The 21389-nt window shown below is 43.4% G+C and overlaps 1 protein-coding gene across 3 annotated transcripts in view; it reads right to left on the bottom strand.

Annotated features, from left to right (window-relative positions):
- UBR4 (ubiquitin protein ligase E3 component n-recognin 4) overlaps positions 1 to 21389 on the bottom strand; it is an 80550-nt gene that overhangs the window by 55605 nt on the left and 3556 nt on the right. For all 3 annotated transcript variants that reach the window (XM_065696738.1, XM_065696739.1, XM_065696740.1), the window contains exons 2-34: positions 19947 to 20044; positions 19132 to 19235; positions 18320 to 18449; positions 18078 to 18214; positions 17672 to 17774; positions 17032 to 17173; positions 16180 to 16304; positions 15363 to 15487; positions 15087 to 15146; positions 14767 to 14957; positions 14099 to 14198; positions 13872 to 14009; positions 13266 to 13383; positions 12673 to 12860; positions 11984 to 12143; positions 11766 to 11851; positions 10618 to 10787; positions 9740 to 10022; positions 8761 to 8893; positions 8282 to 8361; positions 7533 to 7661; positions 6661 to 6843; positions 6312 to 6434; positions 5992 to 6221; positions 5236 to 5360; positions 4587 to 4684; positions 4305 to 4462; positions 3406 to 3615; positions 2341 to 2442; positions 1389 to 1489; positions 996 to 1194; positions 621 to 809; positions 252 to 315 (exon numbers count right to left, since the gene is read on the bottom strand). In XM_065696738.1, coding sequence (XP_065552810.1) covers positions 252 to 315; positions 621 to 809; positions 996 to 1194; positions 1389 to 1489; positions 2341 to 2442; positions 3406 to 3615; positions 4305 to 4462; positions 4587 to 4684; positions 5236 to 5360; positions 5992 to 6221; positions 6312 to 6434; positions 6661 to 6843; positions 7533 to 7661; positions 8282 to 8361; positions 8761 to 8893; positions 9740 to 10022; positions 10618 to 10787; positions 11766 to 11851; positions 11984 to 12143; positions 12673 to 12860; positions 13266 to 13383; positions 13872 to 14009; positions 14099 to 14198; positions 14767 to 14957; positions 15087 to 15146; positions 15363 to 15487; positions 16180 to 16304; positions 17032 to 17173; positions 17672 to 17774; positions 18078 to 18214; positions 18320 to 18449; positions 19132 to 19235; positions 19947 to 20044 — 4582 coding nt within the window. The remainder of the gene's footprint in view (positions 1 to 251; positions 316 to 620; positions 810 to 995; positions 1195 to 1388; positions 1490 to 2340; positions 2443 to 3405; positions 3616 to 4304; positions 4463 to 4586; positions 4685 to 5235; positions 5361 to 5991; positions 6222 to 6311; positions 6435 to 6660; positions 6844 to 7532; positions 7662 to 8281; positions 8362 to 8760; positions 8894 to 9739; positions 10023 to 10617; positions 10788 to 11765; positions 11852 to 11983; positions 12144 to 12672; positions 12861 to 13265; positions 13384 to 13871; positions 14010 to 14098; positions 14199 to 14766; positions 14958 to 15086; positions 15147 to 15362; positions 15488 to 16179; positions 16305 to 17031; positions 17174 to 17671; positions 17775 to 18077; positions 18215 to 18319; positions 18450 to 19131; positions 19236 to 19946; positions 20045 to 21389) is intronic.

Below are 21389 nucleotides of genomic sequence, written 5' to 3'. Positions count from 1 at the left end.
AGCACTGGCACAGAGTGCCCAGAGAAGTGGTAAATGCTCCATTCCTTGGCAGTGTTTAAGGCCAGCCTGGATAAGGCTTGGAGCAACCTGCTCTAGTGCGAGGCATCCCTGCCCATGGCAGGGGCCTGGAACTGGATGATCTTAAGGTCCTTTCTAACCTAAACCACTCCATGATTCTGTGAAGCCAAACCAGGACAGCTGATACAGCTCCTGCCTGAGATTAATTCCTGCAAGTCAAGCAACAGTCTCACCTTCCCTTGCATGACGTTTGCATTCATCTTTTCTACCACATTCTTCTGAGACAGGTATTTTTTGCTGTAAAACAAAACAGTTGGTAAGATCATTACAGCCTTTTGGAAGTACAAACTCTGACCAGTAGCTTCAAGCATTGAGTTTGCTTTAAATTAACAATAGGAAATGTATACAATAATTAAACCATTTAAGAGTGGAAAAGACAAAACATATGGCTGTTCTTGGGACACACACACAGAGATCAGCCTCTCTCAGACACTTTCTGTTCCAAAATAAACTAAAAATAAGCATGTATCAGTAAGCATGAACTTCTGTCCCCAAATTCAGTGTTGCGAATGAACAACCAGCAGCTCACAGTTGGCTCTTACCATCTGCCCAGCCAGTCAACAGCAGCACCATGAAGCTGGAGATGTCCTGCACCTTGTCCTGCACTAGCCAAAGTTGCCATCACGACCATCAGTTCAGGGAAGCCTGTGCCGTCACCATTGGCCAACATTTCTGTTGCCATTGGTATTAGAGTACTCAGTAGAACAGTGCACACACCTTCTCCAACTTGGCTGATCAAGAAGAGCAAAGACAAGTACATCACCCACTGAAATAAGCCCCACACCTCCAATGTCTTCCCCATCACTTCATTTGAAAGCTGAGGACAAGAAGCCATCAGCAAATCACAAGTCATTGCACATCTAAAGAACAAAAGAAAGGACGAGCCCACCAAAGAAATGACAAAGGTTGTACTCTACCTGTTTTCCCTAACAATGTAAGTGGTCAGGAGTTGCAGCAGCTGCCTGTTCTCTTGCACAACATCCAGCTGGTCTGAATCTTTGGGTGGGGACATGGTCATCCTGGTCAACCAGGCCTGGAGACGTACAGGCTCCACACAAGCTAGCTGAGCCAAAGAGCCACAAAGTCTCAACAGGCTGGGGTTGGGACTCTTCTCAGCTGGGGGAGAAAATGACTGGTGAGTGACAGATGCCACAATGAATGTGTTTGAAGATGGCTTTCCATTTAAAGTGTGAGGCTGTCACTCCACTTCCTCCTACAGCTTTTCTTTCAAGCACCTTCACATCACAGTCTAATGCAAGGACAGTAAAAGTGGACAAAGGCAGGACAGAAGAGATTCAACAATCACTTACTGAGCTGGAAGAGTTTGGTGAAGAACTTCAGCACCCTGTTACAAAACTTGGCTGAGAGGTTTTCATTGGCTGTGGCCATCATGATCTGGACCAGTTCTCCGCTGGATGGATAGGAAAAAATTAGTCAGCTTTGTAAAATACAACCTATTCCTGTTTTTACACTTGCCCTTGTATCTGCCCTCCTGTTTAAGACTGGCAATGGTTTGGATTAACAGTGCTCAGCAGTCAAGCCACAGGAACTGCTTTCAGACAAACAATGAACCCTTAACTCGGACTAAACCTTGTAAATCTCATGAGCTCCTGAGCTGCATACCAGTATTCTACACATCAAGTCACAGAAGGGCCTGTACTCATTTCCAAACCAAAATTCAGGATATTCTTGCCTGCTTTTCCCTTCCATGTTAATAAAGTACAGCCAGACTGCTTCTGTTTTGAGCTGTTGAACACGTAGAGAGAACAAGCAGACAACAGTTGCCTTTCTAACAGAGAAAACCTTTCCTCCAGTCCACCCTTGTATCTGTCAGAACACTGTGTTGTGCTATGTGTTTCCACCATGATTGGTCTTCGTACTTTGAAGTCAGGCCAACACCCCACCTCTACCCCACCTCCATTGCCTGTGGAAGCACTGAGAGAACTTGGGAATTCGCAGCTTGATCTGTGACTGCCTTATAAACCAGCACCTCTCAAACCCTCCTTCTAATACCTTTGACAAGTTTCCCCACTGGTGACCATTCACTGTGAGGAATCACTGAATATTTTGAGTGACAAAGACCTAGGTCTTCTCCCACACAGAAAGCCTTTTCACACTCTCCTGCAACGTGTGCAGGGTATCCTATCTCTACATAGCTCCTTTGCAATGGCATTAACATCCCTTAGGTGTTGACAGTGACAAGCTGAGAGGAAAAGGAAGAATAATCAAGTTCCTGGGCTACAAATTTCGGGAATACTTCACCTTTCTGAAAAGAATTCCTCCATGGCTTTTCGGGCCTGGCTGCTCTCCAGCTGCTTCTCCAGATGCTGCAAACATTCCTCCAGGATGGACTCATCCAGGCCACTGAGAACCAAAAGATAGAAATGAATTCAGAATATTGAAGAGCAATTTCAACAATAATGAGAGTCAAGAAGTGGTCATTTTGCTAATACAAGTCTAATACATTTTCTGCTCACTGAAAGCAGCTCTCCTTCCAACTATCCATAAACAGTAAATCCACCTAGCGTTCAGGAAAAAGGTGGCACATGATGCACAGTTGCAGTCAGAAACCTAGAATGATCTAGACCTTTCAGATACCTCACATGACAAATTCCTATAAATGGCTGTTCTTTTTACGCTTTAAGTCACTTGTAGTGTTACTCCTCCCTTATTCTCCTGCATTCACCCCACTCCACAAAGCACTCAGCAAGTAAAATCCAATTACATTTACATCCCCTACCAGAAGGCTCAGTACATCTCCCTCTGAATACTTGGAGAGGATCAGTGTTGAAAAGATGCAACATCATCATGCCTAATGGTTTTATGTTTCAAATGGGTAGAATCAACATCTGTGCACCAAGCTTATTCCTTCTATACAGATAGTGAGTAAGGGGTGGGACGCCAAAATCTGCCTAGTTTGCTGTGATAAAGCAGGGATTAGCCATCCTTACAAACAGCAAGAACAGAGACAAAGGAATATAAAGCAAGTTAGGTCAGTATCTTCAGCTTTGATTTCCTGCTTGTATTTCCATAATTTTCTATTTGCTTAAATACAAAACTATCCAGATAGAAACATGCTCCATCCAGATTTACAAGAGATGATTCAAATCCCCGCCGCCTGAATGGCAGTGCTGAAAACTGATAATGAAGTAAAACATCTCCTACTTTTAGTCTGCAAATATAGAAGTCTTCAAGAGATAAAAGTAAGCTGATTTTTTGCCTTTGTATTGTGTTGTTCAAGAACAGACACTGATATTTAAACAGACTGTAATAATTCTTTCTATATAGCTTTGTTGGAAGAGAACCACAAGCCACCCAGCCCGTTACCTGTTTGGATCAGAGTGATGGGCCAATATATTATAGCATCCTGTGATCAATTTCTCATAAACTCGTGCCAGGAATTCATCAGATTCTGCAGGGCCCAAGATCCTTTCTAGGGAGTTGCTGCTTATTTCTGCCACACTCTCTGTGCTGGTCTCCAAAAGGAGGGGCAATAAGGAATGAATCACCTGTGGTGGGTTCAAATCATCTGACCAGCTTGAAAAGAAAAAGCAGCCAAGTTAATTCTCTGCATGATGTATCACAGAATGTCCTTATTGCACAAATGAGAGGTTACACAAGTAAGGTACAAGTCTAGAGGGAAGTCAGAGATAAAACCCCTTTTAGAAAGGTGGGATAAACACACAGTCCTCATTTGGAAAACTCTACACATTTCTTCTGCATATGAACAGGTACAGTGTTTTCCTAGACATTCACTCTACCACTTACTATGGCTTTGAACTCATCTGCAGGACCAACAACTATTTTTCTGTTTCAGAATATCTTAAGTCCTTGGAAATGAATCCTTTCATTTCATATCTTCCTTGTGCTTTGAAAACATCACACAAGTGAATGATAACCAAACACAAACGAATTTGTTAGACCCAAATTGTCTCAGTTTATACCCCAGTTTCATCAAGTTCCTGTTTTGTAAACAGTATTAAAGGTTTCTCTCAGGGAGTTTGACTCCTAGAGATAGCAGATCAAGACAAAAAGGCTGTATTTCATTTATTTAATGTTAAATAAATGATACTTCTAGTAAACTAAGAGTAACTCCATTAAAGACTTAGTCTCAAACACAGCACCAGTTCATTAAGCGTTCCACCTGAAGGGCCTGATGAAGACAGACATTCCCAGGAGCAGATAGATGGATACAGCAAAAACGTCATCTAAAAAGCACCACTTACACAATAAGATCCCCAGTGAGCCTGACCAGGGAGAGAAGGGTGTGCTTTAGAGAAGCTGCAAGAGGTAGACTTTGGCTGCAGAGAGTACCAAGGTGGGCAGCCTGAACGGCACTGATGTAGCTTTCTGCTGGGATCGTGTCATTCGCAAACGCGTTGCGCTAAGGATGGAGACACACATCAACATCAGAACATCTATTGCTAACAGAAGGACACCCTGCCCACCATTCCCAGGGATTTATGGAGTTAGGATCACACCAGATCCATCCACAAAGCTGGACTCACCCATGAGCCAATGTTTGGAAACTCATTTGTATGAATGTTGTTCCATGATTCACATAAAGCCTGCACAGCTGATGGCAGGTTCTGAACAAGTGTTGGACCTGCAGTTAATATAGAATTGCAATCGCCGAGTCATTTTGTGGGTCCTGTTGAAAACTGGAATGCTTCTGCAACACTGTTTAAAACTAGATCATTATTCAAGACACAATTGGAGCTAAACTGAGGTGTAATTCCACTGTTTTACGCTTTTGACAAGTCAAAATTAACCCCAAGTTTGCAAGAGCTTCCCAGCTTCTTCTACTTCATTACAATCACAGAAAACATAGCAAAAATACTCATTTGCAGCAGTCTTCAACATATCAATATCTCATAATTCCCCTTCCCACCAGAGAACCAACATGGTTACAAAAGGATTTCAATAATCCAGATAAGCCCACAGGATAGTTACTCTTCCAAGGTTTGCCCAACTTTTTCAGTTGTTGGGATATTAAAGGAAAAAGCTTCCCAGTTTGTTGTCGACAGGATAATGCACTCTTTTGAGCATGGTTGAGAACGTGTTACCCAGCATACAGCTTTGAAGCTGAATGTCTGCAGGACTGTACAAAGCTTTACCTACACAGAGGAGGAAATCTGAACCACCTGGTACCCTCACCTAGAGTATTGGACTTGCAACGGCTGGATCCAATGGCCAGGACAGCAGCATAACCTCGTAGCTTCTCCTCAGAGGGCTTATTCTCAGTGGAGCCCTCTTCAGAAAGGCTCCGTAGCAGGCAAGATCTGCATTCAGGATGGAAAGGATTCATTTCAGGAATCAGCTCTGCCTTTCAGAACTAAATGTCTCTATATAGTGACAGATAAAGCAAACTCCTGAAGTTCTGCCCCACCCTTTGTGTTCTTAGTTCACCATTAAGGGAGTTCTGGGTTTTTTATCTTCTTTAAGCTACTCACCAGGTCAAGTGCCCACTCAAAAGAAAAGGTCATTTACTTTTGCTTTCTTCTACATAGGTTCTAATGAGAGACTTCAGACTTTCAATGTAAGAACTAACCCCCCCTCTCTTTCTTGATGGTCTGACAGTCTCAATATTGATATAACCTTAAGTGGCACTACCCTAGAGAGTGGTAAGAGGAGGTTTCACCTTTGGAGGGAAAGTTGGCTTTGCAAGCTTGCAAGAAAGCCTTAAAAGATCAGACAAGAAGGATGCTTAGAAATAATAACTTCATAACAGCATGGCTTGAGAAGCTGCTTTTAATTCTTCTTTTAAAACAATGAACATTCTAGAGGACCTATGTTAAGAGTAATTATACGGGACTATAAAATAAAAGGCATCTAGCTCTAAGAAAACAACAAACCAAATGCAAAAAAAGCCCCATGCACACAAGATCACTATTAGTGATACTAAGAGTGTACCTGGTAAACGTAGCATAAGTGTCAATAAGCTGCAGTGTAGCAGGGAGGAGGTTCTTGGTTATCTCTGAAGACTTGTGTGGATCAGTCTCTGCAGCTAGCTTGGAAAAGTGCTCATCTAGAGAAACCTGAATCTTAGAAATTGCAGCATCAAGGGTGTAAATGGACTGTAAACTGGGAACTTCGTGCAGTTGGAGAATAGTTGTGCAGTCAACACCACAGAAAGAAGAGATCTTAAAATACAAAGGGATGGAACAGTAAGTACAACTCATTCCACAAAACCAGAGGCTCTGTATACACAATTGTGTTCACACCACCTTTACCTGTCGAGCAAAGTATTCCTCTGCTATCTCCACATCATACTTCACTGAGCTGCACTTGCTGGAGGCCAATTCAATCAGAGAAGCAGCATGGTCAGCTTTCATGCCCTGCTTGGTAAGGTGATCCTACAGATGCCAAAACCAGACCCATCACACTTCAGAAGTGCTCTATAATTAACCACTCCGACAATAACCAGGCTAGAAAGCCTTACAGACCATAGCCACAAGTTCCCATTTCTCACCATCACACCCATGTAACGAATCCCACACGCAGTCAGCACAGAAAAAACAAGACACTGGTATTCCTACTATCAACAACATCTCAAAACACCCCTACAAAGACGAGCTGTACCTTGATCCATGTGACGTAAGACGTGATTCGCAGTCGGGAAGACCAGCGCAGTGTGTGTAAAATATCACATTCACTCATCTCTGGTGTGTTTGTGGCTAGCTGATTCATGTAGGTTTTGGATGGAGGCAAAATCCCTAATATCCTCCACAGTATCAAGAAGTAGTACTGAAGTGCACAGGCTTCCTAAACAGAAGTAACAATTGGACAAATTAGGGAAGAAAGATTGCAGTTTCAACCATTAAACAGCTATTGAAATGATCCCCTCAAAGACTCCAGACTCCTGTAGATACGCCACATGAGATGAACACATACCAGAGTTGCGTTTGTGTCATACAGGATAAGGGGGAATGGATTTAAACTTAAACAGGGGAAGTCCACGTTAGATATAAGGCAGAAGTTCTTCCCTGTTGGGGTGGTGAGGCCCTGGCACAGGTTGCCCAAAGGAGTGGCAAATGCTCCATCCCTGGAAGTGCTCAAGGCCAGCTTGGTCAGCTTTGGGCAACATGGTCTAGTGTGAGGCATCCCTGCCCATGGCAGGGGGTTGAAAATGGATGAGCTTTCCAACCCAATCCATTCTACAAAATTATGCAACAAAGAGGAGAAAAGAAAAATGAAAGATTATATAATCTTTTTTCTCTGCTTCATCATATTCCAGCCAGACCTCCTGGCATTACCAGGACATAGAGCAAGTCTAAAACATGTTTTGAGTTAATAACTCATAAGATGTACCACCACCGTACACACTACCTTTATACTACCTTTAGCTATGGGATTTTTAAGTTCCTCATTACTCCAACGACTGTCCAAAACACTTTGGCTCAGCATTTTGCTTGATAGTTTGAAAACAAACAATGTTACAGCAGTAGTCTTACCAGTGCAGTGACATTTTTATTCTCTTTCCTCCTGAGTGTATCGAACTGTGACCCAGCAGCAAGTAAGGAAGTCAGGGCTGTGTAAAGCTCATCATACTTCGTAGTCCGAGAGAAAAGAACCTCACAAACCTGCAAGAGATGATGTGTCAGCATCCTTGCTTTGCAAATTGCACAGCTCTGTGTTTATACACAGCCAAGCTCTCAAGTGATCAAAATACCCACAAACCAAAGCTATGCAAAATAAAACTTCAGGAAGCTAGTTCTGTTAGGAATCCCTCTCCCCAGTCAGAATACCAAGGAACTGGTTATAAGGGAGCATGCATGAAGCAAGCCCATAACCTTGATGGCAACAAATTTACTGAGGAAACAAAAACCAGGAAAAACATGGAGCTAAATTATGGGAAAATAATTCTAATGCCATGTGTCTTTGTTGCAGATGCTTCAGCAGCACTGAAAAATCAGCATGGAGATGAGAGGGCTCTGTCATAGCACACACATTTGAATCACAAACACTACTACAAGTAGTCCAACACGTCTTCATAGATTTTGCACACTGATTTCCCTGAAATTAGACGCATAAAGAAAACCCATATCTTATCCAGCCACTACTCCTTTCTCCACTTAGTGAAAAACTTCTGGTGTCTCTGATTCATCAGCTCCTTCCTTCTTTCCTTTCTTTCTCTTTTCTTCTGGCACTCATCAAATCTTCGTGGCTCACAGAAAGGTCTTTAAAACAGAGATTCCCATACCATGCTATCCAGACGGTTCAGATCATCTTCAGAAGCTTCTAGAGATAGGATGCAGTAGAACCTGGGCTGTGGAGCTGCGTCTGGAACGTGAGGACAGAAAATAATGTTCAAAGTGATGGTTTTAATCAGGCAGTATTGTGTTATACTCTCTCCTTCATCTTCACCATCTTTCACATTAAGGCTACTACCAGATTGTACTAAGCTGGCTTCATAGCATGCTATTATGTGCTGTAACCTATGGTATATGCAACCAAGGTCTTCCTACTCCTACAATCCTGGTACAATAAATCCGTATTTGTTTTCAGTTACTTGTAGCATAGTCCTAGATGACAATAACTTTCTTTAATACAACTTTTCTTGCATTTTTACATGCATTACATAGCTATGCCCATTAGAAGCAGGAAAAGCTACACCAGGGCACTCGTTTATTTGCAAAAGCAAATCTGAGTATCAAAAATTCCTTACATTTCCTTTCTTACCTGATGAACAGTGTTTGGTCCAGTTTTCTTCCACTTCTTTAAACCCGTGATAGAGTGGGACCGACGTTCTCCTGCTGCTGTCCTGGGATCCACTCACCCACCCAATGGGTGGAGTCAGCAAATTGTATTGTACCTAAGTTCAAAAACACAGACAAAAAACCACCCATGGCATCTTTGTCGTTAGGGACGGGGGGGAAATAAAATCACCAACACCACATCCCTGTTGGTAAGACACAAACATTCCCAGCTTCCAAGGGAAGCTCTAGACCCCATCTCATAGAATGGTTTTGGTTGGAAAGGACCTTAAGATCATCCAGTTCCTATCCCCTGCCATGGGCAGGGACACCTTCCACTAGAGCAGGTTGCTCCAAGCCCCATCCAACCTGGCCTTGAGCACTGACAGGGATGGAGCATTTACCACTTATTTGGCAACCTGTTCCAGTGCTTCACCACCCTCTCAGGGAAGAGCTCTTCCTCATATCTAACCTGAACTTCCCCTGTTCAAGTTAAAACCCACCACCTCTTTTTCTCACTGATTTTTATTCTGGAGTGAACAGCTAAAATCAATGGTCAAGCTTCTACCAAGTGGAAAAGCCATGCACAAAACACTAGCATCCCATTAACGATAACAGTGCCCAAAACCTCAACATTGAAAAGTTAAAGCAAGGACATGGTGTACAAGGTTTTCCAGAATACCCAAATACTCAAGATTTTGAAAGATAAGATGGGACATTGATTCTGCCCTTACCAGGATTCATTAGCACAGGAGTTATACCACAAATTCACACTCAAACAGAACCTGCTGCTAGGAATCAACTGTAGTTTAATCACACATTATAATTCCAAAGGCTGGTAACAACATTAAACCCAATTTAGTCTCTAAAGGCCATGAAGAGACCAGAACACACCAGGTAATTGCCTGTTACACATTTCTGCTAGGTGACCAATTAAATAGCCAGGACATGACATCAAATCCTACCTGTTCAAAGAGGTACACAGGGGCCTTAGAATACTGATGGAGCAGGTAGTCAAACACCAAGAGAAGACGTGCCACGAGAAGTGGGACAGAAGATTGCTGGGTATCCATGTTCGCTGTCAGCTCCACAATTGTTTGGATACAGAGCATCATGATGGATCTGCGGCCCCTCTCAGAGAAATTGTGAAAAATAAGCAGCAGCAACTGGAGATGTTCAACATTCAGATCTTCTGTGTCACTGGGAAGAGTCCCCTGCAAGGCATTCTGCTTCAGTGTGCCCACAAACCTGACAACAGGAGAGGAAGTTTATGAAGTTCACTTTTCTCTTGGCTTAGATCCTTCTTAACAGCAGGTTAGAAAAACATTTTCATCATTTCCCTTTTCTGCTTATTCTAACACTGGCAATTTCACTGATTATCACTACATGAAGCATTGGAATGAGACTGTGCAAACATCAAAACCTACATTTGATGGAAAACATGAACAACCATCCAAAAGAAGAAAGAGAGATGCAAACCCGTTCCCACAGGAAAGGCTGCCCACTTTAAGTCAGCTAAACTCTAGCAGAGACTTAAACACTATGGCAGAAGGGAAAAACCCTGGCACTATCGTAACAGAACTTACAGAAACCTGCTGAAATGAGACATTCCCTTTTTAAAACCAGGGTTCAGGCTCCACCTACTCAAATCCTGATCCTAGGTTTCATTTCCTATGCTCTAAGTGAAGGACTCCAGCAACACACAGACTGACGCTCTGCTCCTCCCAGCATCACACACCATCCCCACTCAGAGAACACACACACTGGTTATGCTGGTCCCAGAGAATTTTCCCTTGATGAAAGATAAGAGATTGACTTTCAGCTCAATATAAAATCATCTCACCTTTCCCAGACTTTAAGGCATTCTGGAACATCAGGATCTCCCTGGGCAGTGGCTTTATGCTGCCAAATGAGGAGAAGTCGCGAGAGCACCGACAGACTCTGAGGGTGGATGTAGAGAGGCCACGGGCCCTCCGAAAAAGGGGCAACTCCCAGCTGCTGGAGAAGTGTATTCTGGAACAAAACAGACTTGTTGAGAAGAGGCAAGTCCTGTCTGATGCTTTAAAAGCATGATGTGAACAAACAGCAGGGGCCTTGGAACTCATAAGGGCTCACACAGCAATCCCTCTCTCTTATCTCCAACACATGGCACAGCTACCAAGGGACACTCAATGCTGTCACTGTGCCACCTAAACCGAAATAAACTTGCAACACCAATGCATAAAAAATAGCATTAATGAGCTCTACTCATTTCCTGCAGTATCACTGCAAGACTGTTTCTTCTACTATGTTCAGTATCTAAGAATTCAGAAGACGACCTCTTTGGTCGCAGCAATGCTGTTTCTTTTCAACTACAGTAACAAGGCAGATTTCTGAGAAGTGCAACTGCTTTAAAACAAAACCCTCAAACCAACAAAGTATTTTAAATGTGGTAGAAAATGTACAGTAGTCAACAAAAAGTATAGGGATTGAACTCACTGATTGCAAGCAGATTTATACTTCTACTTAAAGTATTAATTCAGGTCAGCCCATGACCTAGCAAATAAACCTAGAGGCTACGAAGTCAACACATGAAAGCAAAAGGATTAATTTGATTCTCTCCTGAGAGAATTCCAAAGCCTTTTGGCATCAGTCCTGACAGCAAAGCAAATCTGCAGGAATCCCTCTTGATAAATGCATGGACAGAGGCAACTCTCCAAAGCAAAACATACAAACTCATTGCCTTTTCAGCTTTCATCAGCTTCAAAGTTCAGCGGATTAATGTGAACTCTGGATGTTAAGTTTACACTCTGCAGGATGTTTTGTACTGGATGACTGCAAAGGTCATCCAACTCAATGGATCCAAAATATTCCAAGTTCTGTGTGCAAAAGAATATACTCTAGGGCTAAATGGAATTATCAACACACTAATCCAGGTGTGGAAAATCTGTGTAAAGACAGTAACAGACACCAACATTTCCTCATTTTATTTACATATGCAATCGCACTTACCTGCAAAGCAGGGGACTGAAGATCTGAGGTCACCAAGGAATGGTTGAAGTGATACAGGGCAGCAGCAAACTCCTCATCAGATGTGCCTGTAAGACAGGGATCAAGCCATTTACTGCCATTACTCTCTTACATTTCAAATTTCCACATGAAACTAAGAAAACACACACCTCTAGCTCCTACAGACTGTGCTCTGTAACACAGAAGCTCTGCTCACTCACCCTTTAGCCCATCCTTATCCACCTCTTTGATGATGCTGGCCAGCGTAGCCATGTGTTGCTCCGAAAGAGACACGCTCAGGTAGTTGCGAATGAAGTTGTTCCTGGAGTTCAGCATAGAAGAAGTGATGAAGTTCAGAATGTTTGAAGCTAGGCTCAAAAACTGGAAAGAAAGGAGAAACACACCACAGAAGCAACCTTAAACAAAAACTAAACCACCAGCAAAATAGAACAAGTCTCCTAACTCCATCCCAGAGTACAGGTTTACTCATTGCAAGCCAGCTCACTGCAATCAGTGTCCTGTATCTGTAATGACAGACTCTGACAAGGTTGTAAGGCTCTCCTCCACTGCAGTATCTATTTTTGTCTTTCCCTGATGGAGTTGGAGCTAAAAGCATTCTATCAGCAAGTCATTTTGCTTATAGTTCTGCCCTCATTTTCCCTCTGCCTGTGTAACCCAAATAGATACTATCTTCAGGCTTTACTTCCCTGGCAGTAACAAATACTATTCCACCTTACAGAAGAGGAGAGGAAATATCTTTCTTCAAAGGCAAGACAGTCATTGATTCTCTATTAGCAATGTACTTACAACACCTCACATGTATCTTGTCTGTCAACATATCCATCCACTGACAAGGCAACAACACTACAGCACAGCAGTTATTTTACTAAGCCTCAAGATTGTCTCGTACCAACTCTGGATCTTTGCGGCTGGCCAGGATGTTCCCATTCTCTCCAGCACTCTGTTTGTTTGGGCTTTTCACTCTAGGGGAGCTCTCCAAAGGGGGTGGTGGAGGAGGGGGTGGTGGGGCCACCTTCTCTTTGCTTGGAGAGATTGTCTCCTCAAACCATTGCCCAAGGATTGGTTCACTGTCCTCATCTAATACAGGAGGCAGGAAAAACAAAAGCATAATGTTATAAACAATGTTATATACCTTATGCAAACTACTCAGCTTAGAAAAAGAGTTTCAGTTTAAGGCATCTGCCATCTTCATTTTTCCTTCCCAAATCACAAGACTAAGCATTTTAACACAAGTCTGAGAGCTTATAAAGAAGTTATTTCCACTCTCTTAAGCAAATACTGCCAAATCCCAGGCACTCAGTTTTTAGTTTACACTAAAAAGCACAGTCAGTGTTGCTTCTGCCAAACAGCTCTTACAAACTGGTTCACATTCTCAGCACTAGATGTCATTCCACCCCAAGAAGGCAACAGCCCAGTAGCCAGGTTTCCACTAAATCTGAAAGACAGCGTAAAATCCTGCCTTAAGTTGCTTGCTGCTATTACCTTGGCTGCTGTCCTCCTCAGTGCTGCTAAAATCATCCTCATAGTAAGTATTAGAATCAGTAGAGGCACTTGCGTCACTACTCATGGAGCCCTTCCTCTGACGCTGCAAGACACAAGCCTTGGGAGAACAGCAGAGTAATTAATTTTAGGATGAATGGTAAGAATTTGAAAACAAGTGTAAATTTCTAACACATCTTTCATTTTCTTCTAGCAAATTTGTCTCAACTAAGCTATGAACAGGTTTTCAAGGCTTCTCCCCCTGAAGCTGTATTAAAAATACCACAGGATGGTGGAAAACAAATAATCTATGCCAAGCTTGTAAGCAACACTTCAAGTAACAGCTCTAACATAAAGCATCTGTTTTGAATGCAGCCTTTTCATCCCCTCTTAAACTTACAAATACCACTGAGCTTACAGAAAAAAATTGACTAGAACAAGTCTGTTAACTTTACATCTCTGAAAAAAGAGAGAGGCTCCAGTTGACAGCTTCTGAAAGAAGAATTCTAAGTTCTTAGCACAGCCACAGCTTGTAAAGTGAGAACTTTCCATGTGGATGGCACTTAGGAAGAGTGCCCCAGCCACAGAAGTTCTCCAGTTGGTTCCTACCTTTCTGTAGGAAGTAGATAGCAAAGTCAGGAGCAAGTTAGTGAGTGGTACAGAATCTATCAGCCGCTGAATCCTCTGGATAGACGTGCTTTGAGCCATGATATCCAGCACTGCTGGTGGCCCATCGCTTTCCCAGCCCTGGAGGATGGCAGCGAGAAGAGAATTTTAAGTGTGTTTCAGTGGAGAAGGCAAAATGTTCCACAAGAATGTGTATGTTACCTACATACCTTGTGCAATGCCTCCACTTGCAGATCTTGAAAGAGTGATGACAGCAATTTGATAGCATGATTTGCCAGCACCACAGACAGAACTCCAAACCCTTGATGCCTACAGAAACATAAAGGAAATAAACCTTATTTAGGCCTTTTAATACCTTAAGGGCCTACAAGAAATCCTTTTTACAAAGACATGTAGTGATAAGTCAAGGGGGAATGGTTTCAAATGAAAGAGGGTAGATTCAGATTACATATTAGGAAAAAGTTCTTCTCCATGAAGGTATTAGAAAAGGTTGCCCAGAGAAGCTGTGGCTCCCTCATCCCTGGCAGTGTTCAAGGCCAGGTTGGACACAGGGGCTTGGAACAAGCTGCTCTAGTGGAAGGGGTCCCTGCCCATGGCAGGGTTTTGGAACTGGATGAGCTTGAAGGTCCCTTCCAACCCAAACCAGTCTGGAATTCTATAACTCTAATTTCAAAGGGAGAGAGGGGAATACATTGAGTGTAGTGACTGCTTTGCTAAACTGAAGAAGACAGTGGCTTTTTCCCAAGAATCAAGAATTGATTCCCCTGAATTACTACTGGGGATACAACTTTAGAGACCAACAAGACTCTGTGGCGGCTGCTTGCTGGGCATGGCAAGACACATGGACAGTGATGACTTCAAAGAGGTATTTACATACCCTTTCCCAGGTCCTAGTTTGGGAGACCCAACGCCCTCCTTAGTGCGAGCAATAATGTCTCTGACACGAAGAGCAGCCAATGGATCTTTCTCCTTTCCCTTATCAGCCAAGGCCGTGGGGCTGAGGTTCAAGATGAGGAAGAGGCTGTTTAGCAAACACCAAGCCCCAAGCAGCTGGAAGTTCTGATAATGCTATCGTGCCAAAAAATGAAGGGGGAAGGGGAGGAAAAAGGCATCAAAAAGACAAAATAGTGTCAATCCAAACTCCAAAATATACAAGCACAAAACCAGTGAAAGAGCTTTCCAAGATACAAATCTTACCTCACCCCCTGCACGGCGTGAGTTGCTGATGGCTTGTCCAATCATTTCATAGATTTCAAGCTGCAAATAAATCCAAAGCCATGGTAATATTTTAAGTTAAGCTCCAAATATAATTGTATTTTCCCCCCTACAATTAGCCACCACCTCACTACTTCCTTTATCAGCAAGTCTAATGCCTAGAAATAACAGCTATGTATTGCAATCCAAAGGAATACAAACTCTACGCACTTCGCTTGCTAAGAATGAAGCAATAATCATGCTCTTTCATCTACTTACACATTTCTGTACAATAGTAGCAGCATCATTTTCATAATCTTCTTCTTTGGAACTTGTTGACCCAGTTCGTACCTGCTGAGTGCTACCCACGTGCAGGATGGCCATGCAAGTGGCCACACTCACACCTGATTCAAAACAAGAGGTCACATTTTTACTAAGAGCCAGACTTAGGACTCAGCGTTCCTACTTTGCACATTAAACCAAGCAGTATCAAATATGCCCATAAACCTGATGGAGCAGGGAATACTCCATATTACAGCTGACAGATTAAAGATCCTTCTGAACTACCCTCAAAGGAGTAAAGTTTTACCCTACAGAAACACATGAGAACAATTAAAGGAGGAGATGCTCTACCATGGAATTCATTGCCATTTTTGAGGCAATCTTCATACTCCCATATCTCTTTAAAATGTTACTCATATCAATTAAGCACTCACGATGATGGTGTATGAAACCACTCCTGGGAAACATGGTTGATTTGGGGGATATAATCAAGTAAGCTGAAGCCATAAGCACTGCAAAAATACATTATGCTCTGAACATTAACAGAGCAGAAATCACAGGCTATTAAGAGAATGTTGAGTCGGTGTTTGTCACAGATACTGACAAGAACATCTGCGTAATATACCAGAATTTCAGTGCTACTATAACAATTTTCATCTGAACCCAGTCACCACACTGCACACTATGCTGCACAGCTTTCAAATTCAGGAGAAATACAGGTTCTTGTAGGCTGAGCCTCAAATGTACAGGGAACAATGCAGAACAAAAGCAAGAGTGACTTAAAGCTCCAGAGAAAATACAGGAATCCATTCACCTGCATAGAGACAGCTGAGAGCAAGAACAGTCACATCTTGGAGACGTGTGGGTGTCAGGGGCTCCAGCACAGGCAGAGACAGAGTATCCAATGCCATGGTCACATCTATTACCAGCGAATGAAATCTACAGTAACGACACATGCTAAGGTTCAGCAATGCAATGCACACATTGAATCATAGAGTTAACTGGGTTGGAAAAGACCTTTAAGATCATCCAGGCCAACCCTTACCCCAGCACTGCCAAGGCCACCACTAACCCATGGCACTGAGGCCTCATCTCCACAGTGTGTGAACCCTTGCAGGGACGGTGCCTGCAGCCCTGCCCTGGGCAGCCTGTTCCAATGCCTGAGCACCCTCTGGGGCAGGAATTGTTCCTCAGCTCCATCTAAACCTGCCCTGGTGCAGCTTGAGGCCGGTTCCTCTTGTCCCATCCCTTGTTCCTTGGGAGCAGAGCCCAGCCCCTCCTGGCTCCATCCTCCTGTCAGGCACTTGTAGGGAGCCATCAGGTCCCCCCTGAGCCTTCTCTTCTCCAGACTGAACCCCCCAGGTCCCTCAGCCGTTCCGCATCACACTTGGGCTCCAGGCCCTGCACCAGCTCCGTTGCCCTTCTCTGGCCCTGCTCCAGCACCTCAATGTCTCTCTTGTAGCGAGGGGAAAAGAACTGAACACAGGATTTGAAGAGCAGCCTCACCAGTGCCTAGTGCAGGGGGACAATCACTGCCCTGGGCCTGCTGGACATTTGACACCTCACAGGAGCAGCACTTTAATTGATGCTGCATAGCCAGCACAGTCATTTTCTCTCACACAGTGTACCCAGCATCCACCAGAGGAGAGCAAGGACAGACACTTACCCATTGCGAACAGCAGTGGCATCTGCCACTGTGGCTGGCATAATGAAGAATGAGTTGGCTGACACTGCATCCTGAAACCGATTGATGTAGCGCAAGAAGTAGGGGAGGTTCAGGCACACTCTCAGCAGCTTTTCAGAGCCACCTACCAAAAAAAACCCCAGAAGTGTTATTTTTACTGATCTGTGGAAATGCTTCTAAGAACAGATCTAATGGTCACAAGTAATTGACTTAATTATTCTTTGTGGTGAGAAAATATCATCACAGATGAGGTAACAGTATAAAGCCTAGTTTACAATACATAAACCAGGTGAAGCTTTCAGCCACACTCGTAACGGGTGTCACAAAGCTCTGTGTGCATGTTATGTGACACACGAGGTCTAATTCACACCTCCTCAATAATCCATCCCATAAGCTATTTTATATAGTCCACCTTATTTACCCCCCAAAACACAGTGACTGCATATAAACATACTGAGCTCATCTCCTCTGCAATGAAGAAAACTACATCACAGCCACAACCTCCTTCAGCACACAAATGGGTAAAACCTTCAGATCCTTCCCATTCAGAGCAGTAGGATGTAACACTGGAGGGACATTTCCTGTTTCACCCCTTCCCAAATCCTAAAAAGCTGACTCTCACCAAGTTCTTGCAGGCTGGCCACGTTCTGAGCAATGAATATGCTTTTTGTCTTTGCTGCAGAGGTCTGATCTGTGGAAGCTTGATCCTCACTCTCTCCTTCCACCTAAAACCATTATGGGAGCATTAAAAATACATGGTATTGCAGCAAGTATCTACACAGGAGCAAGGTGCAGCAGCAGCAGAACTCAAAAGAGCTACGAATATCACTGAACATTAGGGTCAATGAAGCAACAAAACTACTATTGTGTTGTTCGCCACTTGTCAACATGCAAGTAGGATTTAAATACTTCAGAAAGGTTTTCTTTGCACATGTGTACTAAAAAACTACTGCTGACTGCCCTCTGCCCTTTCCCACACAATGTTACTAATGCTAAAGTTCAACCCTATTCTAGGGTTGGCTGTTTACCTGTGTTTCTGGTGTGATAGAGGGTGACGAGACTCTAGGGTTGAAAACTGATGTCAACTGATTGAGGAAGTTCATCTGCACTTCTTTCTGTCTCAGTTCTGGGCTCACCGGGGAGGCCAGCTCCTTCTGGTCCTCTACTGCAGGGCAAACAGCAAAGCACCATTTCATATATCAAACTCACAGTATTTTCTATGCCTAACTCAAGTGCTTCAAGTGATATAAATATAAATGAAACCCCTTACCATCAGAGAGGGTTTTAACAGTCTGAGGCAGCTTGGCTGACTTCATCATTGCTGTGAAGGTAATGATTTCAGTTCGATCCAGGCGGCTGCAGCCCGTACACAGCCCCTTTATCAACAGAATGAGGTGTTTCTACAAAGAAAAAGGCATCAAGTACAACTTAAACTCTCTTGATTCCAATTATTCCTCAACAGCATTTATTCTAAGTAACTGCATTAAGAGAACTACACCTTCAGCTGGTGCGGCTACTGCAACATTCCAAACCCTCTCTGATCTCCTACCAAAGACATGGTATTAGTGGTATTACCCCTAATTGCAGGTAATTCAGGTCATTAACATTGTGCCATGTGATGTTAGGGAAAAGCATCTGGAAAAGCACTTTCCTATGACACACTATGGCTTGAAGAAGTGACATTATGTCCCTATCACAAGTGACATTACGTCCCTATCACAAGTGACATTACGTGAACACTTCTCACACGCCTTTCCTCTTTGAAATAGATTTCAGCTCTCCCAGAATGACTGAAATACAACTGGGGAAAGAATCCATCTTTAGGAATTCCACTGTTTTGTTCCAGGTTATTACACAAAACTAAACCAGGCCACAGAAAAACACAAGAATTAACCAAGGCTTCAGGTCCCCTTTATTTCAGCTTGCTCACAAGCTGAAATTCTGAGTGAAGGATGCAGAGGGAAGACTCAGCACTCTACTGAAGCAGTACCCCTTCATTAACTGTGCCTTATGCAACATTATACTTTGGAATTAGAGGCCAAAACCCATTTTAACACTCAAGCAGTCAAAATCAGCTCTCACCTGTGACACAGCACATGCTTCATCTGGGTTCTCAAGTCGAAGCAGTGAGAATTCAATGAGGACTTTACAAGCAGCTGCCACCGACTGCAACTGGTTTCTCGGTACTGAAAGAAGGAGATGTTTGTACTCAGGACAAGTTTTAAACTCATTCAGAGTAATGTGTTCTTAGTGCTATCAGTAAAACAGAGTGAGGTGCAACATGGATGCACACACAGGCTACTGTGCCTAAACCACAGATGCAATTATAAATACAGTTTCATTAAAAGGTAACCCAAGAAATGTCAGTAAAGCAGAGATAACACAGACAAGGTAATTTAGATGAAATGGCTTCCCCAGCAACATTATTTAATACTGGCAGAATCATTGAAGAACATGAAACAAGTTGACCTAAACCCCTCTTTTTGCTGAAATTGCCAAATTCTATCAGCCAAAATAATAGGAAACATTTTGAGTCACAGAGTTTTGATCATTAATTCCAACATACTAAAATAATTGCTAAAGAATAATCTAAAAATCCTGAAAATTGATTTAAAAACTTCATTTGATTCAAAGTTATTTTCCCTAAATGAAATCAGGCCAATGAATAAGCAACAAAAAGTCAGCACTGTCCAGTATTTTGTGGCCAAATCCTCCTATTGAGAAGCTTCCCTTTCCATCTGAGTTGACACTGTGCCAGTGCAGAAGCCAGCAGCGCTGGCCTCATCCCCTCTGTCTTTAAAGAGGGCTGGAGACAAAGGACAGCAGTTCCAGTTTACTTTTTCTACACCCCAGTCATAACACAAGAGCAAGAGAAGCAAAGGAGGGGGAACACTTACTTAGACCGCATACAGTAGTGATGTAATGCGTAGAAAGTGCAACAAAGGAGGAGTAAAAAGGCTCATATTGTTTGTCGTGGTGCAGGATCTCAGATTCACTGCAACAGGAGAAAAGGAGATCTGTCAATTGCACACAGTATGACAGCAGCACCACACCACACTCAGGATATGCTGTATCTATTCTCAGATGTAAGAAAAGATTGTCAAAATCACACATGCTCTCCAAATCAAAGTTTTGAGAGCACAGTCCTTTCCTTTGGGTCCCATCTCTCATGTCCTCAGGGCTGAGTCCTCCAGCAGCAGACGGATGATGGCATCAGCATCGCTATCCACACAGGAAATGTAAGGATGTCATTCCAAAACTGCAAACGTTCCTCCTTTACAGATTAACAGGGAGCCTGAGATGAGCTCTTAGGCACAAGTTCTTCCCTGTGAGGGTGCTGAGGCGCTGGCACAGGGTGCCCAGAGAAGCTGTGGCTGCCCCATCCCTGGCAGTGCTCAAGGCCAGCTTGGACACAGGGGCTTGGAGCAAGCTGCTCCAGTGGAAGGGGTCCCTGCCCGTGGCAGGGGTTGGAGCTGGAGGAGCTTTAAGGTCCCTTCCAACCCAAACCAGTCTGGGATTCTATGATGCACCATCAACAGCTCAGCCCCTTTAACTATGGCTCTCCCAGCTGATGGTTCATTAATCTTTAAGTTATTCTAAACTCAGCTGCCCATAAAGTTTGGCCTGTTTGTTCTGTAACAGTCTGCAGGATTTGCCAGGACCGGAGCATTGGCATCCCCTTTCTGTTACGGCACGGAGTCAACTGGAGTTGGTGCAATTCCACAAAACAGAAGGATCAAAACAGGCAACTGCATAACAGCAAACAAACAAGGCAGCCTCTGTGACAGACTGCGGAGTAACGACTTCTGAAGGTAACGCGCAGAGGAGAAAAATGTGCTCCCCGGAATCAGCCTCGTGGGCAGAGACTTGGCATTTCAGAGACCGGCAGCACCCTGCCCCGCACACAGACCAACACACAGCTCAGAGTGACCGAAAATTCAACACCAACTCAAACCAAAAGTGAACACCGTAAAGCAAAGCACACATCAACACACTGAAAATCACGTCTCTGAGGTTTCTCCATGAGGCTTGCTGGCCATGGGGAACATCGATACACAGAAATGCCACATCAAAAGCTGCTGCAGTGTCACACCACCGCCCATTTGCACAGAAACCTGACAACCACTCCAAGAACAGAAACTAAGCTCTGCTTCCATAGCTGATTCTGCCCTTAATGCTTCCTGTGAGACAACTATGGATGTGGGTATCTGCCTATTACATACTTAAACTACTTTATTACCCATTTTCATTCAGTGGGCAAGGTGGAAGAATAGATTATACGACTCAAATTCACGACCCACTTCAACTTTACCTCTTTAAACAGAGCCCTCTCCATCTCC

The sequence above is a fragment of the Lathamus discolor genome, chromosome 16 (assembly GCF_037157495.1).
Source record: "Lathamus discolor isolate bLatDis1 chromosome 16, bLatDis1.hap1, whole genome shotgun sequence".
Classification (NCBI taxonomy): Eukaryota; Metazoa; Chordata; class Aves; order Psittaciformes; family Psittacidae; genus Lathamus; species Lathamus discolor.
This window is presented reverse-complemented; position numbering and strand designations above follow the sequence as displayed.